General features: G+C 40.4%; 1 protein-coding gene across 1 annotated transcript in view; it reads left to right on the forward strand.

Moving 5' to 3' along the window:
- Positions 1–2,129: 2,129 nt before the first annotated feature.
- The window catches only part of LOC111844666 (lysophosphatidylcholine acyltransferase 1), a 39,396-nt gene continuing 21,957 nt past the window's right edge, over positions 2,130–19,568 (forward strand). The window contains exon 1 of the mRNA XM_023813337.2: positions 2,130–2,616. Coding sequence (XP_023669105.1) covers positions 2,494–2,616 — 123 coding nt within the window. The 5' untranslated portion in view covers positions 2,130–2,493. The remainder of the gene's footprint in view (positions 2,617–19,568) is intronic.

The raw sequence follows: 19,568 nt of genomic DNA on the forward strand, positions 1-19,568 counted from the left end.
ATTAGCAAGGTGTAACATTGTAGCCTCACACCTCAGGATGCCATTTTCAGTGTGACATTTGCGTGCTCCCATTGAACTCTAGCTGGTTGGTACCGGTACTGTTTTCCCCAGACAGTCCAAAAACAAGTTGTTAGGTAAACTGGTGCCTCAAAAGTGCTATGGTGTGTGGGTGTGTGTTTTAGCGTGTGAGCTGCAGAGGGCTGGAATCCCATTTCGGATGTCTCCTGTCTTGTGCCCTATGCTTCCTAGAATAGACTCCAGGGTCCCTCTACTGAGTATGTGGTTATGGGAAATGGTTGAAGGAAGGGACATTATATAGGTTAAATATTTAAGTACTTCTTGGTGGAACCGTAACCCAAAAGAAACACTCCTATAAAACAGTAAGTTGGGCTACAGACCATGTTCCTGCCAGTGTGGAACCCTTGTCATTTTACCCAGCCTGTTATACAGCGATCCAGCATTCATTTATCTGTCCAGGTTCATTCTGTTTTGTTTTTTTTTTAGGCCAAGCACACTGTACGGCCAGTCTTATTTACAATGAGGCTTTGATCAATCGACGTACAGCAGAAACTGATGGACAGCCTACCTTTAATTTTAATTTGATTACTTGTGGTTTGGATTTTATTTACAGCCATTAAAGATGGCTTCCCCATTTGCTGAACGACTGTCAGAGGTTTTACTTGATGAACAATGGGGAAAAAGAGTTAATGTTGTAAATTGGGTGAAACATAAACATTGTTGACACACCACAAGAATAAAATTTGTCCTCTGTATTTAACCCATATGTCATATAGCAGTGGGCAACTAATTTAGTGCCCGGGAGCAGTGGCTCGACATTATATGTGTGGGGGCGGTACCTTACTCAAGGAGCCTCAGTGGCCCCTTTTAAAATCTTTTTGTAGATGTCTAGATGATAACTTGTCCCCCAATAAATACATATCCATTGCAAGGTGGCAGTAAGCCTGAAGCCCAGCCCAAGAAGCAGAGGAGATACTACAGATAAATTAGACACCAGTCATGCTAAGCCATGTCTTTGGACTGTAGGATATTTGAGTACCTGGTAGAAACCCATAAAAATACAAGGATAGTTAGGATCAGAGGCTTGTGAAATCACAGTACTGGCCACAGAACTGTATCTAGATTGTAAATTAACTCTCTATAATACTTTTGTCCATAAAACACGTTGTGTCATAAAATGGAAAATGTATATAAAAATAGCTGTCGGTTATGTTTTAAAGTTATGTTTAATTATTATTATTTTGTAATTTTTTCCCTCAACTTTCCACTTCTTACCCTGATTAACATTTTATTCAGTTCACACTTATACACTATCAGAAAAATGAGTACCAATTTGTACATTTGCTTGTTACTGGGGCTGTACCCCAGTGGGGCTGTATTTACCTACAGCTAAGGGTATGATTGGCGGACCCTTGAGGGTACAGCCCCAGTGACAAGCAAAGGTACAAATTAGTACACTTTTTTTGACTGTGTACTGTATAAGGCCTTTTGTCACCTCCAGGCACTTGGCAATGTGCGGTTAATTAGTTGTTATGGTTACCTCACATTCGTGGTAAGAAAACTTATTCCAATTACACCATGTATACCCCTGTACGAATGCATATTTTTCTATTTATTTTTCATACGTGTATATATTGCACAGTTGTTTCTACGCTTTTGCACTATTGTACACTTTCGGATTTGATGCCAACCTGCATTTCGTAGTCAGAATACTGTACTTGTACTTCGCGCAATGACAATTCAATTGAATCTAATCAAATCAAATCTGTTCTAATGTTTTAAAGTGTACCTGACCCGAAAAAAAAGAATGCTGAAAGACGGCAAACCTACATAAGCAACCAGTCTTTCACGGTTTCATATTTGAAAAAGACATTAGCACAGAGATATTACTATGAAAGAAAGATATCCCTTTCTCTGATGAACAATAAAGGCTGAAAACTTTGATAACACGACGCAGCTCTAACTAGTACTACGAGCTTCGCCACAGATGAACATTAATCCGCGGAACTTCAGGGACCTTCGTAAAATATTAAGACGACCGTTTAAAACATTATTTCAATATATAACTTTGCAGCTCGCCACTGCTCCAGTGACTGGCCGGTGACAATTACAGCTGCACAGACAGCACGACGCTCCCGGCGCCGCCAGCACAAGCTTCGCACGGCGCTCATCATCCCGAGGACGCCGTGATGTCAGCGTCAGAGCCGTAGGCGCATGCTCACACCGAGGCAGGCTCGCGGATCCTATTTGTCTTCGGTACAGTGGAAAGATACAGTGAGGCGGACGAGCGCCGAGACCGAGAGAGAAGCAGCCCCGTCCGCTACTCGGACGCGATCCTCGGCTAATCCCTCGGCGCCCCAACCCCGAAGCCAACAAAACCTTTGAGGCGACTTTGCAGCGGTAGATTGGGCCGTCAGACGGAGGTGCCGGGACGTGTTTTTATTTTATACGTATTGTCCCCCGGGCTTGTTCAGCATGAGGTTACGGAAAAACGCACGGTCCTTGGCGGCGGATGGACGTGGGCAGGAAGAGCTGGCTCCTCCGTTCAGGAACCCCTTTGTGCACGACTTGCGATTCACTCCCCTGGAGAAAGCCAGGGTAAGTGGGCATCTCGTCAAGGCGCTTCGGGAGAAAGTCGCTTCTATTAAAGACGAAAAAGAAAAGCAACCTTCCCATGTAAATCAGCAATGTGGCAGGGAAGTAGCCTCAGGATGGGTACGCACATTACCATCGGAGCTAATTAACCAGCGTGGACTCCAGTCAGGCACGAGTTAAGGCTGGGTTACCCCTCGATCCCACGCGTCGGCTTTTCTCCGAACTATCTACGGCACTGTACAACACTTCGGAGCAAACGCGACGACCACGACTTTAAACCACCACTCGGAATAGCAGCTGTTGCTTTGCAGCGTAATTAAACATTTGAAACTGCCGAGACGGAGTAATCGCTAGCCGTTTGAGGGTGCCGGCCCTTCCGCGCGAGGCCCTGCACGCGAGATGTGCAGCGTGCAAGCTTGATAACTAGCGAATCAGACTGGGTACCTGATGCTTTTTAAGACGTTGTGCCCGGGAACTGAGCTTCCTTTGGCATGCAACGACGTGCTTTTAATACAACAAGGCCAGCGAATGGCTTCTGGATCATTGTGCAGTCGTGAAAACTCCAGATTAAAGCCACTGGGGATGCATGACGTGAAGTGAAAATATGGTGTATTATCATAACCGCAGGTGCTAGCGTAGGGCTAGCTCAGAGAAATCTGGCAGCTTTTTTTTTTGTCTTGAAAGCGTTACATTTCAAACCATGCCTTTTTTGCACGCCTGGAGATACCGGCGCGCAATGCGAGGTTAGATCAGTTGCCTGTAGATCAGTTTTTGCATAGTTGCGGTTTGCAGCGCAGTTACCGAGGGACCACCTGTATGTTTTTCTTTGGCGTGGGCAACGAGGGCATTTCAGTAGCACAACATTGATATGCTTTGGAACTGCTACTGACTTCCAGTACTATATTACGATTCTGATATGCATAAGTCTAGGGATTGCTGTCTACAGATTGAATGACTTTTAATGGAATTTCCGTTGTATTTTAGATTTGACACCAGACATTCATGTTTAATGTTTTATGGAAAATGGTGACTACTTGGAAGTGGCGATTTTTTTAAGGAGGGGGGGGGGCGGATGGGGAATAGTATTTGAGAGTGTAAAGAACATCCCTTGGCAGTGACTAATATTTGTAGTCTGTCTCAAAGTACGTCATTTTATCCAAATAAATTTCTTTTTTTTTTGGGTGTCCTTGTCGTATGCCAGCAAATTCCTTTGACGAAGCTGGAAGTTTTGCCTGCCATGGTGTCCTTGTCACATTAACATTATTCTCAAACTGCAGCAGTGCTTCGGCTTATCAGTTGCAGCGCTTCAGTCTGCGACCATTTAGTCAACTATTTTTGTAGACAGTACGACTGAGTTTTATAACTAGGCGCTCCAGTGCGACTTGCCATTTTTATTTTTAAACCCGTTGTCGCATATCTCGTGAAACACCAGGAGGGAGCGAAGATTGGTGTGTAGGGTTGGGTACTGAAACCAGTCCCCAATTACAAACTGAAGCTGTCATTAAAAAGCATCTTAAAATTTGGCAATATGGTGGAAGGAAGACGACGCATAGAGGATGAAGGTCCAAATAAAAAGTGAAAGCATCTTTTGGTGGCTTAATGTTTAGGGAAGCGCACTCGTAATTGAAAGATTGCAGGTTCGAATCCCCAACCAGCAAGGCCCCACTGAGATACCCTGAGCAAGGTACCGCCCCCAAGCACTGCTCCCAGGGCGCTGAATTAGCTGCCCCCTGCTGTCACATTGTCACATATGGGTTAAATGCAGAGAACACATTTCGTTGTTGTGCACTGTGTGCTGTGGTGTGTCAACAAGCACTGTCAACAACGACAATCTCTAAATTTGCGTGGAAGTTCTTTACATTGAAAGTCAATGAGAATGGAGTCGTCTGTCAGTATTGCAAAGCAGAACTTAAATATCTCCACAGCACGACTACAATGCAAATACATCTTAAAAGAAGATATTCAGGTTTGACGGACTCAGGAGGTTAGCCGTTGATGCGTGCCATCAAAATAGCCTAGTCTTCCTTTGTCAGCCACTGTAACTTATTTTGCCTGATTTGCTCTTTACAATTCCCGTATGTCAAAATAGCTGCTTAAACTATGGTTGAACGATATTTACGAATAATTATATCGATGTATTTTGGCTAAATGGTTATATATATCTCGATATTTTTATGAAGTGAGGAAAAAAAATCAGTTGTAAATCAAAGCAATACAAGATGTCACAAAAACACTAACAAAAACATGCAACTTAAAGGATTGCCTAAATTGACCGCGTGTATGACTGTGCGCCAATTGTAATGTACAGTATATTATACATGATTACTCAATGAATCTTCAGATTAATCAGAAGATTACTGAATTATTGTTATAGTGACAGCCCTATTAGTTCTTAGATTTGAAGAACCGGGAATTCAGTATGACATTTGAATTATGGTTCCTAGTATCATTTCTTGCATGCGTGTTTTTTGTCAATTATGTCCGGGATAATGCATGAAAATTCTGCTTACACATTTGTACTCAATTTATGTATTTCAAAACATCAGAATATTGTTGCATTTTAAAATAGTTGAAATACTGTATATCTATATGTAATATCTGGACAATATAAAACATTAAATATCGCCTACTTCTATTAAGTATTTTGACCCAAGCCACCATTTCTAATTTGAAAATACTCTGTTACTGAGAACGTAAGCCAGTCCTTAATTCAGAAAACCCAAAGGCCAGTTTTATGTACAGACGTGTAAGTCAGATGTGTAATAACCGTGGTTTAAGTGGGTATTGTACATTTTTTAATGCACAGCTATGGAGGGAAATGCATTCATTCTGCCATTGTTTCATTAATTTGGCTTTATGTACCCTCTGACATTATGCTGCGTTATGAATAAAACCAAACTTATTTACAGTTTACACATTATTAAAACTGGACCTGTGTACTACCCAGTTTAGACAGATTAAACAGAAATGTAAAATATTCTGACAGCGGCAAATTGACATCCAAGATTCAGAGTCTGGTCGTTTGTATTATTTTGACACTTTTTGTTTTAAGAATATATGGAAATGACATAACTGCTTCAATTAACTTTTGTTGTGAGAGAATTAATGCAGTATTTCAATAACAAAACATTTTTTACTGTATTATAAATTGAATCTAGAATCGATAAGAACCATATTTAATGTGCAGAATTGTAATCAGATTTGGAATTGCTTAAAATCCAAATAATACCTCACCCTAATGGTGTGTGTGTGAGGGAGAAGGAGGGTGATTACAGTGTAGAGCTAATGCATGTCATCATCATAACAACATGCTTTGGGGACAATTCTGTGCAGAATGTCATCTTACATACGTTGTGGTAGGGAATATGTGGGAATGTCCTTAAATACGTTCACTCTCGCTTGGCCTTTTGGTGACAATGGAATGAACTTTTTACCATTAAATTAATGTTGTTGTTTTTCTCTCAAGGTATTACAGACTTTTTTTCTGTTAAAAAAAATACATCACAATTTTACATCTGTAATTTGCTTATTACTAAAGAATTTATCAGTAATACAGTTAAAATGGGAAAAATATGAATGTGTTGCATTGCATGTCTATTTAAGTGGTGCTCCTAAAATTTCCATAAAATCACCTGCTACTAATGGAAAAAGTTAGTATGGAGCCCTGAATTGCCGCATTTATTACATAGAAGTGACATAATTAACTTACATACCACTGACCGAGGCACAAGATATAGTATGTATTTTGACAATTCAATAAAAGTTTTGAACCAGTTTGCGTTGTCAGGTGATACAGATTAAACATAGAGGGATGTATGCTGTTCTTCAGGTTTTAGGAAATGCTTGCATATTTCCTGCAGTCGTTTGGTTTAATGTGTTTTTTTAAATTAAGCTATAGAACTACTTTTTAATCATGCTCGTAACCTGCAAGTCTTGTTGGCAAAAATCACCAGCTGAATATGAATTATGCATAGCCCCAGCAAATAGGTATAATATGGTTGTGCATATCACATCATTGTTTCCTTGAAATAAGTTTACAGTACTATGTATTAATGTTGTGTGCACTGCCCACCAGTATAGACAACTCCCATAGCTGCTGTTGATTGCACCATGCAATAAGAAAAGTTGTTGGATGATTGTCTTTCCCTGGTGCTTAAATTAAATGTTTAAATGCATGACTGTGGCAGCACGGTGACACAGTGGTTAGCAGGGTTATAGTCGGCCAGGGATCCATGTTTGCAGAGTTTGCTTGCTCTCCCTGTGTCATCGGTTGGTTTCCTCTTGTTACTCTAGTTTCCCCCCCCACAGTCCAACAACATGCTGAGGTTCACTAGAGTTACTAAATTGCCCATAACTAAAATGCTGTGTGAATGGCCTGTAATGGGTTGGAGCCCCATCCTGGGTTTTTCCTTGTGTCTGTAGGCTCTAGACCTCCGGGGCACTGAATATCACAAGCAGTTATGGAAAATAGATGGATGGTTTTATGATGTGGTCATCACAAACCACAAACACATGGAGTCCCAAACTGGTTACCAAGTGCATCAAAGCCAAAATTCATCACACCTTTCCTGAGCATCAATTTTAGTCATTCAGATGCAGTATTTAAAGATAGCTGGCATTGTCAGAGTGTATTTGTTGGTTGTGTTCACATGAGTAGAATAGTACACCCATAATAAGTAGAATTCCCTCTCAGAAAGGTTTAAAAAAGCAACACATTTGGCAGGATATTCTTTAGCTTGGCAGCAGTGGTCAAGTGACACTCCATCTGACAACGCTGGACTGACAGAATGGCAGTTTCATCCCTGGCTGCTTGATCATTTAGGTTTGGAGCCACAGCATGCTTGGTTCCCTCCAAATGGTAGCAGTTTTTAGCACTTTAGATGTGAAAATTGAGTAAGTTATTAATCTGTATAAATTTGGTTAGCAGAGCACACCACATAATACTGTTTGGTATATTATGATTTGGTATACTTCAGTGTGATATGCACTGTAGCGGGGCACACCACATAATACTGTTTGGTATATTATGATTTGGTATACTTCAGTGCGATATGCACTGTAGTGAGGCACACCGCATAATACTGTTTGGTATATTATGATTTGGTATACTTCAGTGCGATATGCACTGTAGTGAGGCACACCGCATAATACTGTTTGGTATATTATGATTTGGTATACTTCAGTGCGATATGCACTGTAGCGGGGCACACCACATAATACTGTTTGGTATATTATGATTTGGTATACTTCAGTGTGATATGCACTGTAGCGGGGCACACCACATAATACTGTTTGGTATATTATGATTTGGTATACTTCAGTGTGATGCACTGTAGTGAGGCACACCACATAATACTGTTTGGTATATTATGATTTGGTATACTTCAGTGCGATATGCACTGTAGCGGGGCACACCGCATAATACTGTTTGGTATATTATGATTTGGTATACTTCAGTGTGATATGCACTGTAGTGAGGCACACCACATAATACTGTTTTGGTATATTATGATTTGGTATACTTCAGTGCGATATGCACTGTAGCGGGGCACACCGCATAATACTGTTTGGTATATTATGATTTGGTATACTTCAGTGTGATATGCACTGTAGCGGGGCACACCACATAATACTGTTTGGTATATTATGATTTGGTATACTTCAGTGTGATGCACTGTAGTGAGGCACACCACATAATACTGTTTGGTATATTATGATTTGGTATATTTCAGTGTGATATGCACTGTAGTGAGGCACACCACATAATACTGTTTGGTATATTATGATTTGGTATAATTCAGTGTGATGCACTGTAGCGGGGCACACCACATAATACTGTTTGGTATATTATGATTTGGTATACTTCAGTGTGATATGCACTGTAGCGGGGCACACCACATAATACTGTTTGGTATATTATGATTTGGTATACTTCAGTGTGATATGCACTGTAGCGGGGCACACCACATAATGTTTGGTATATTATGATTTGGTATACTTCAGTGTGATGCACTGTAGCGGGGCACACCACATAATACTGTTTGGTACTCTGTGGTTTGGGATACTTCAGTGAAGTGGCGATGAGGAACAGCTCAGCAGCCACAACATCTTTTAAAGAGGAGATCTTGTGGATAAATAAGGTAAAAGACGTTGGTGGTGTGGCAGTAGTTTTTGCAATTTAAAGTCCAACACATTTATTAAACATAAGGATATGCAGAATTTATACTGATTACTAAGTATTGGGCCTCCATATTTTATCTGTGCTACTAATCTGCTGAATAGATTGTGGGCGTAAATAAATGTCCATATAGTACCGAAAAGCTGGCATCCAGCCAAATGTTTCGCCCGTTATCTGAAGCCCTGGTGATTATTGTCCATACACGATAAAATATCGATATGATAACACCCAGCCCTAGTGGTCAACCAGTCAGCAAGTTTATCATTATAAAGCTTATCTGAGTTTTTTGTGGTCCAATGAGTAGTGCCTAGTCAGGAGTAGGGACTAAACCAAAGGTTCCAGCACTACCTCCAGGGAACTACAACCAGACCGAGTTCCTGCAGTGGGAAGGTGACATAAGTTCCTGGTTCCTGAAAAGTCCTGGTTCTAAAAAAGTGTTCTTGTGGTGGGAAACTGCCTTTGGGTTCATTCAAAAAGTGTTAGAGGTCATATTTAAGCTGAAGGTTTTATCGGGTAGTCTTCCCGGAAAGGAAGTATCATTTCATCTTAGGTCTTTGTGTGGCAGGCCAGTAACCAGTGCTGTATACACTGTAATTGGTTAACAAATGTGAAGTGGTTGCTGTATGCTTTCAGATGGCGAGTTCACTGACACCAAAATCTGTTTTTTTTTCATTATTGCTTAATATGTAAATATTTATGAAAGCTCTGCAAACAGCTGCATCTTAATACATACATGCATAATTAAATCAGTGCTGTCTTGCTCATCTGCTGCTTGATGGCAGAAATAATAAATTGTTCAAAATTCGCATAAATGCATAATGTGTATTTTTCTTTGTCCCTCTTCAAAGTAATTAAAAAATACATAAAAGTAATATTTGACATTAATTTAGCAGAGGATTCTGTCTACAGGAATGTACAAGAGAGCAAAGGTCAGCCTGCCGCTGGAGCAGTTGGGATTGTTCAAGGGCTCAACAGTTTATTGTCTGTCAGCTATAGGATTTGAACCAGCAACAGTCTTAACCTCCCACCTCCCAAATCTGACTGCCAACTTTTGATTTTAAGCTGTAGTGGGTTAAGCCCCCCCCCCCCCCCCCCCATTTGGAATGGTTCCAGCATGAGCCACTTCTTGGATTCTGTGGAGCTGTGACATCCTTCAGCATCCTCCCATTCTGGATTGGTGCTTGGATGTCCTCTCCTGGCACCAGGCCTCATTTAGAGTGCCTGCTTTCCTTTGCCCCTGTAGCAGAGGGATTGTGGCTCTCCTTTCAGGCCTTCCTTTGGCTGTATATCAGCCTTCATTCTCTTGGTGGTTTCTACACCAGCCTGCTTGTGAATCTCTCTCTCTCTACTATATCTCTCTACTCTCTCTGCTCTCTACTGCCTGTGTTGGCTGTTCCTCTCTTGCCAGAGTGGGATGCTTCCTGCTTTAATGAGAACAGACGACCCCTTCTCGGCCTTCTGTTTAGGATTTATAAGTGCCCTCTTTTTACTGATACACCCTGGGTCCCCTCAGTCACCAGCATTTACCTCTTAACTGGGCTTAGTTGTGTGTTTCTGATTTGTTTTGTATCCCCAGCTCTCTCTGTCTCTCTCTCTCTCTCTCTCTCTCTCTCTCTCTCTCTCTCTCTGTCTCTCACACACACACACACACACACACACACAAAAACAAGCTTTACATTACCATTTTGATGTCCATTCCTTGTGTCACTTGCTGGCAATATTCACCCCTCAATTTGCGGGTTGCTCTATTTAATTTGCTTATCACTTTGCTGATATTGGCTACTGCTTAATGGCAAGTTGTTTAATTCTAAGTGTACTTCTTGATAAGCATGTTAGGAAGATAAATAGTAGTTAACTGTTACACAAGTAACAATTTAATCGATGTGGGTCACACGGTCGGTGTGAGGTTAACTATGTGATAAGGGAGGGAAATAGTACAAGTAATTGACGTGAATGTAAGAACTGAGACTCATTCCTCAAAAAAGGATAAGTATGCAAATGTTTTGGTATTTGCAGACTAATGCAACGGATTGTGCTACTATGTAATGTTAATGCATTTGAATTTACTTAATGTTTTTGAAATCACTAATGTGAGCTGGTTATCAGCACAAGAATGTGCACAGAGTAAACACAGAGAACCCTAACCTCCACCCCACAGACTGGAAAAGTATGGAATTTTAAAAAGTGTGTATGAACTCTTTGTATTAGAATAAGTAGTGAACATGTAGTTTTCACTCTCACAGTGTATTTTTAAAGCTGTGTGTGTGGGAGAGATGTTAAGTTAGAACAGGGTGATGTTAAACTACAGAACCGTTGGCCCGAAAGGTCAGTGGCAGATTCCCAGTCCCAGCTGTCCAGCAGTAATATACAGAAATAACTCTTTGCATGATAGTTGCTCCCCAAGTGAAAATCTATAGCATTGTTACTCAGTTCGGTCCTCAGAGACCCACAGCCAGACCATGTCTTTGTTCTCTCAGTTTTGAATTCTGGTTGCTGGTTGCAGGGAGCAAAAATATAGACTGTCTGTGGGTCCCCGAAGATTGGAGTAGGAAACAGTACTCTGCAGTGGCATTCATGTGAAGCTCAATAGAAGCATGCTTGTAAAATGGGAATGTGTGGCCACTGGAGGTGTGTGTGTGTGTGTGTGTGTGTGTGGGGGGGGGGGGTAAAGTTTTTATTTTTATTTTTACAGGCTGAGAAATTATTGAAATGATGCGGTACACATTTCCATATGAGCAGCTTCTGTCTGATTGCATGTTTCGCTCCTTCTCTGCTTCCCTATCATGCTCAGTTGCTGCAGTGGAATGCAGAAGTGGCAGAAAGGTATGAGCAGAGTATAAAACACACAGGCAAACTCAGTGAAGCCTTCCAGCAAGCCAAAGCCCAGTGTCTGGCTGTTCTCTGCCAAATTCCACTTCTCGGAAGGTGACCCACGTCAGCCGGGCTCCCCATACCGGATCTTGTTTGGCTTGGCAAAGCATTCATGGTCACTTCTGTCAAGACTCCGGCAATCAGGTCTTTGTGATTGGTACCTCTTGCCATTAAAACTATCTTGCGTGAGACCGGTGTTGGTCTGTCCCTCGATTGGGACCCACTGATCCAGTGAGGTCTGCAGTGAAGCCTATCACAGGATGAGTAGTGATGAGCCTTGGTGTGGCGCTGCCTCATCTCACTGCAGTGCATGCGTAGTGAAGAGTGACTAAGTTGCCCATAGGGTGTGTGTGCCCTGGACTGTCGTCCATACCTCACTGCTGTGTGCCTGTGCTCACCATAAATCTAAGAAGGTTGGACGGTTAGGCCGTCAATAAGAATCTTAGATTGTTTTCAGCCTGTTTGATTTGTGGATAGTTTTACCCATACTAATCTACTGAGATAACCCTGACCTGTGTGATGGATTTCACTTTGTGTGATTGGTAAACATTTCACCAGGCCAGGACTGCCAATTGAATTTTGCATTTCTAAAGCTTTATAAAGACAACTGTGAGTTATCTGGTGCATACACTGTAAAAATCCTGGTGGCCAGATAGCGGTATGTCTTGTTTCTGGTTTAGTGGTTTTTTTTTTTTGCTTTAGTGTTTTTGAAATTTTTGAGTTTTCTAGTAATTCATGTCCTTCGCATATATAAATATGAAATGCTACTAGAGTTTACTACTAATTACTGTTTTCAAGGCCATGTGAGGAGTATAAGATGGTGACAGTGGCAGGTAATGGTGATGATTCACAGGGCAACAAATTAAACAATATTGCCAGATAACAACCAGGCGAGACAAAGGGAAACTCGTTGATCTGGATGATCGCAAAATGTTGCCTTCTGCTGATTTCAAGTTTTCTCACAAAAGTTTGAGGGCCATTAACAATGGGAAGGTGCCAGAGCAACATTGGTCAGCAATGTTGCTCAAAAAGTTGGTGGTATCACCTTCAGACATTTCAATGTTGAATGAATGCTGAAAAGAAAGGATGTCATTTATAATCCCGAGGAGCATGGGGTCTGAAATTCCTTGTGGGTCAATAATCATTCCTGCAATCCCACAATTTATAATTCTGGAAATTCCTATAAACATGTAATCTAATTTATACCCTTATCTAGATATGGATTCATAAGCAAATGTGCACAGCTGAAATCTTGTCAGTACTGTAAGCTGTGCTTCCTCAGGAGACCAGTAACATGAGTTTTACTTGCAGTATTCCTGCAGTACAATCTCAGTTGCTAAATGGTCAGATTGGTGCATGAGAGTCAACATTTGCACTCATGTCTTGTTAGCATCCTGCGGCCAGGTGGAAGCAGGCAGCTTTTCTCATGCAAATTTCAATGAAATAAGCTCATCTGAAAGAGCAGAGAAACATGGTCCGCTGGCTAAAGCACAGATCTGCATCATCTGAAATTGAACACTCAATGAAAAGGGCATCAGAAGACCAAATAATGGCCGTGTGCAGGATTCTCATTGTTAAAGCTAAGGCTTTGGAATGCAAAGACGATTCAGGGTAACTGACTTAAAATGAACCTTTAGGTTAGAAATAAATGATAACAAAATGGGCTGGTTACTTAGCAGTGTGTATGACGGTGCGTGATTTGCCAGGTGCAAAACGTCAACATTAATCCAGCACTCAGATTGTGTTTCGTATGCAGCAGCATTGAAAAGACATTGAGCGGCAAAGTATCTGTTATAACATATGCAGTCGAAGTTATGTTGGGTTGAGGAGACAACGAAAGGGGTCAGTGGAAACTTAACTAGCTCATTAAAAGCTTAGATAGAGAAGTGTCAACGCGCCAGGTAACCACGCACTTTCAGGTTCAGGCGCGGGGTTAGTGCTGTAGAGCAAAGGTGCCTTTAAAATAACGTTTATGAATTGTGGTATGCATGAAATAAGAAGAAATAACTGCACAGTTAGTTTTTAGTAAATTCTATGTCCTTAGAGTACGCAAGGTATCGTTAATGAAAACATTTCCATTAGCTGAAAGAAAATAAGATGCAAAAATAAAATTTAAAAACTACAACTAAACAAGAAGTAGAAGTATTGCTGCCAAAATCAACTGAAATAAAATAAAATCAAATGTCATACTTTCCATTGCTGTTTTTATGTACTATTTAGCTAAGGTAGTGCTTTGTTTCTCAAACCCATCTAGGAGTGAATTAAACGGCAAACATGAAAATGGCTGCCTTGTAGAACGCGAGCAGTGCTCATGCAGAAGCAGTGTGGGTACTTTAAAAATATGTACTGGATAATCTTGAAAAGGAATAATCATTAAAAGCTTGCAAACTATTTTTTTTTTCTTTTCTATGACAGAATAAAAACTTAAACCCCCTGCATTATGTTCATACAGAATTGAAGGTATGAAAAAGCCTGATCTAATCTAGCTGACTAGCGGTGTAAGAATTGCATGTGCATAAAATCTGATGTTGGTATTAATTTTGCATGTCATCTAGCCCTATAATATACTACAGTCACTTTTAAAATTTAGTACAAAATACTCCACCTCGTGTTATGATGTCATTTAGCGCCCGTACCAGTTTTTATGCCAGTGGAAAACCAACACCTTGAACTTCTGTACTTTTTGGTACTTTCTTGACTGGGGTATATAAAATTTGACTTCAGATTCCCTGATGCTGATTGGGAGAAACGGTAAGGAAAGTCCTGAACAAGAGAACAGGCTTGTATTTGATCTAAGCAGATATGTAGGTCAGAATAACTAATTTTTGACTGTGACATAAGTAGGATTCCCCCTGTTTCCAAGAATGAATTTTAGGCACTGATGCAGTATTTTTAAAGTGTGGGGGATACCCCTCAGTTCTTAGTTCCCCCCCCCCCCCCCACCCATTGATGCCTTGAGGGGCAATTAACAGATGTGCTGTTAGTTGGTGCCTGGTTTGTCAATGGTGCCATTGGGAGGGAAAAAAGAATCTGTAGGCTTTATAAAACATGATCATTTACTGTATGACAAACAAGCAGTAATATTACTGCTGAGGCTAAGTTTAAACGGGAACAAAATTGTAATTACTGCCATTTAAGCTTTTGCAAATGTAAATAGTTTGAAATGGAGTTGACGATATCAGCTTTTGGACATGAATTCAGCCTGCAGATTTATTTCTCTGTGGGGCTTTAAGGTGTAATTCAGGATGATTCTCGCTCTGTAATTAGATGCTCGCTCCAGCGTCCCTCCCCCTCTGCCAAGGTGTCGGTCCTTCTCATTGGTTCTGCGTCAGTCCCCATGGAAGTCACGTGAGCCCCCTTCTCGGCTGCGTTTTGGGGCAGTGAAACTGTACTTGCAAACCTTTTTGGCGTTTTCAGTTCACCATAAGGGCGTAATGCACTCGCAAAAGGTTGCAAATGACTGTTGGCTCTAGCTGTGTGGCTTTCGATCTCCCTGAGCCCTCAGCTTCAGCAGGAATGCTGCTCACCTAGTTCAGGCCTTACGCTTTTGTTTTTTTTTTTTAAAAAGAATTTCATGGACGTTGGGTTTGGCAGACTGTTGCCAAGCCTTTGTGAATCATAACACTCAATAGACATAATTGGACCGTGAATGCACATGATATACTCACATTTTACTAATAAGTTTTGTTTATAACATATTCATTTTGAAGGTTTGCACCTCTGCTTTTTGGGACGGTCGGTATATGTGTATTTTTGTGTCAGTGATTAGTGAATGTATGTGTGACATTTTAAAATGGAGAACTAGCCATTTTAACCGAACCAGTTCAGTGTTTTTCTTTGTTCCTCCCCAGCAAACGTTAGCATTGTGGTAAGTTTAACTCTATTAAATGAGGATAAATGCTGTTTTGTACTGCTGACTCACTCCTACTTTGGATCCCATATCTGTAGCTCATCATAAAGGTATTTGCAGCTGCATTTATACACAAAAAAAAATAAATCTTTTAAAAGTTAAGGAATTGCGCAAGTCAGGGTGCTTGTATATGATTAATCACTCCTTGGCATTATACCCCTTGAAATGTGTTTTGGATTCATAGCATTATGTCTCACTGTACCCATGAATAAGGATTGTGAACTGGTTAGTGACACATCCCAATTCATTAAACTCTTCTAAAAAAACTTCTGGTGGAAAAAATACTGTGTGTGTGTGTGTGGGTATGTATGTGTGTGTGTGCGTGCATATATATGTGTGTGTGTGTGTGTGTACATTAAAGTTACTTATGAAATAACTATACGATACGATGCAGAAGAGTGTTATGCTATGCAATCAATTTGGTACGGATACAGATATATATTTTAGGGAGTCATTCTATATAAAATTATTGGTCAAAAATTATTGGTTACATTTGTAAAAGCATAGGGCATCTACTAATTATAAATTACTAAATTGTATTTTATCATTGCAATGATATTAGAAGTGATGTATCCCAAGTTCACACCACATTGTATCTAGTGCACACTTTGGCCAATAGCATTGTGAACTGCGGGTGCACTGATGTGAATCTTACCATCCCTTATTTGTGTTTTTGTCGTGTACACGTGTGTGAATGATGCCAGTTGCAGCATATGCATTGTACTGCAACAAATTCAGAAAATCAGTAGGATTTGTTTTAAAATCTTTGGGGGGGAGGTAAGTCATCAGCCTGGCTATGTATTGTTCAGAAAGGCCTCACCCTTTTGTAACAATGGATAATAATAATAAAAAAAACGTGTAAGTGTGCAACATGATCATTGAGGTTTGACATTACGTCAAACACATGCCTCAGGTTTCCTAATCTTTTGTTCTATTGCTACAGCTTAAAGGCATGATGAGAATGCCCTTTGTTGATTGAGACGTCACTGTTGCGTTCACGCTTTTGTGGAAAGATGAGCTCCTTGCTTCGTATGACAGTAGACAGTGCGTCTTGTCGAGAGTGCTTTAGTCTCTGTGTTAGCAAGGAGATCCCAGACAGATTTCTCTCAGGCATTGTTGAAATGATCAACTCAAAGGGCATATGTTAATCACATCCACAACTGTAGGCAACAGATTTACTAAGAATTACACTGGAAAAAAATCCTGGTTTAATTTGAATGTTTGCCGATTTATGGGGAATATCCTCTGGTTGTTACGGTTTTACTTTGATCTCAGTTGTCACCCATTTTGAGTTTACTACTTTATAAGTCATTTTTGTCTCTTCATGTTTTTCCTCTTTTTTTAATTCAGTATTTGCTTATTTTTTCAGCTGTTAGTGGTGCCACAATGTGGATTTTTTTCTCCACTATCTTGATTTTTTAACACATTGACCAATATCAATATGTTAACTGATATATTGGATCTCTTGGCTTTGGCTTAGGAGTAATTTCAGCTGGGTTTTGGACTTTGTAGTACCACCTGTTTACCTTAATTTGGGAAGTTTTATGGTGTTTCATTGAAGGGCTGATCTTTTGCATTTTTTGCAATAAACAAAACAGCGAATTAACTGAAATCCGTATCTTCTAGCTTAGCAGCAGTTCTCCAAACTGCAGATGAAATGTTGTATAAGTCTTCAGTGTGAGATAATGCAGAAAATATGTACTTCATCTGTAGCATATCATCTTCCAAATTACAGCATACCACATTTCAGTTTTACAGCATTGATCTGGTCGACACTTGGCATGAGCTCTGAGTGTTTCAAGTCTGTTTTAGATGTTCCCTTATATACAGTGCCTGACAAAAGTCTTGTCACTTAACCAAGTTGTAGGAACAACAAATAACTTGACCTGTAGTTAATCAGTTGTAATCAGAAATGGCTTATAAGAAAAGGCAAAGCCCTCTACATTATACTTATTATACCAAAATAAAGTTTTGCATCATTCATTGAGTTTTGTCATGTAATTAGGACAGAAAGGTCAACTTTTGCCTGGACAAAAGTCTTGTCATATACAAAAATAATGTAGAAATTATGCATATACTTCATTTATAATACACAAACATGCTACAATAACATCAGAACATAAAGTCATGGTGCCTTGGAAAAAAAAAATAATAATGTGTATGACTCCCATGAGCTTGGAGGACCACATCCATACGTCTTGGCAATGACTGAAATAACTTGTTGATGAAGTCATCTGGAATGGCAAAGAAAGCAGTTTTGCAGGACTCCCAGGGTTCGTCTAGATTCTTTGGTTTCGTCTTCCAAGCCGCCTCCTTCATCTTACCCCAGACATGCTCAATAATGTTCATGTCTGGTGACTGGGCTGGCCAATCCTGGAGCACCTTGATCCTCTTCAGTTTCAGGAACTTCAATGTGGAGGCTGAAATATGAGAAGGAGCGCCATCCTTCTGCAGAATTTGCCCTCTCTTATGGTTTGGAATGTAATGGGCAGCAAGAATATCTTGATACTTCAGGCTGTTGATGTTGCCATCCACTCTGCAGATCTCTCGAACACCCCCATGCTGGATGTAACCCCAAACCATAATTTTTCCTCCACCAAACTTGACTGTTTTCTGTGTGAATCTTGGGTCCATGCGGGTTCCAACAGGTCTCCTGCAGTATTTGCGGCATTTGGTATGTAGTTCAATGGATGATTCGTCAGAAAAATCAACCTTCTGCCACTTTGCCACTGTCCATCCTTGCTGCAAGCTGTGGGCCTTGGCAAATTCAACATGCTTTTTTTGTTGCGTTCTCGTTAATGCTGGTTTCTGAGCACTAATTTGGCCATGGAGACCACTGCGTGCGAGAATTCAAGAAACTGTTCTTGTAGACACAGCGGTTTCTGGTGACCAGTTCTGATATAGCTCTGCTGCAATTGAAAAAGGGTTGGCCCTGGACTTTTGAAGCAACAAACGGTCCTCTCAAAGAGTTGTCTTACGGGGTCTGCCTGACCTGGGCTTGTCATGAACATCACCAGTTTCTTCATATTTTTTTTTTTTAATCCTCTCCACTTGACGTTTGAATACATTAACGATGTCTGCCACCTCAGCAGCAGACTTGGTCTGTGGTTGAATATTTGGCATGTTGTCAGAAGTCAGGTTGCACTTCAAGTGAAGGTCTGGTGTTCTTGGAGTTCTTTTTATACACACCTGGGATTATGTTAATTACAATATTTGTCACAGGTGAACCTCTAATCTGTGATTGGTTGAATCATTAAAAGACATGACTATTTTTTTCCTTGCAAAAACAGGTGTTATGGACTTTAACAAGCTGTGAACATCAGGACACTTTTTGACTGTTTCATTTTGCACCCAGTTATTAATGTGAAAACCCTTGGCATTGAATTGATCCATTCATTGTAACAATTGATTGATTAGAAATAAAGTTATATGCCTTTTTAAGTTACTATGTCCTTATGTGACAAGACTTTTGTCAATGACTGTATATATATCACAGTATAGTACAAGGTCCTCTTTTTGTCTTAATTGCTGTGTCATCTTTTTGCCCTCAAAGTGTGCCCTGTGTAAAAATGTCTTCAAACAATTTGGTCTAACAGTGATGTTCGGTGAAGGGAAGCTAAGTAATCCCAAGGACTTAGTAGTGAAAACAAGGATATGGTGGTTTATCCAATCGATGTGCAGGTTTTGTTTAAACATGGTGTTGATTCGTTTAGCAATATGCAGATTAGAAGAATACGGGTGTTTTGTCAGCTGATTAATTTGACATGCAGTTCCAGCTCGAACTGGAACAAAAATGTCCTGAAATAAACTTTCTTGGAAAGTAGTTAATGTTCAAAGTGCATGTCTTGTCCCGCCCCAAACGCATTTTTTTGGCATTGTTTACTTGCATGTCCAGCGAGCAGGTCCTGTAACTGTATGGTGTCTGCTGTTCAGTCCGTACGCTTGTGGAAAGTGTGAATCCTTCGACTTCATACAGTGCATCTGTTCCAGGCTGGA

This window comes from Paramormyrops kingsleyae, chromosome 9 (genome assembly GCF_048594095.1).
Source record: "Paramormyrops kingsleyae isolate MSU_618 chromosome 9, PKINGS_0.4, whole genome shotgun sequence".
NCBI classification, from domain to species: domain Eukaryota; kingdom Metazoa; phylum Chordata; class Actinopteri; order Osteoglossiformes; family Mormyridae; genus Paramormyrops; species Paramormyrops kingsleyae.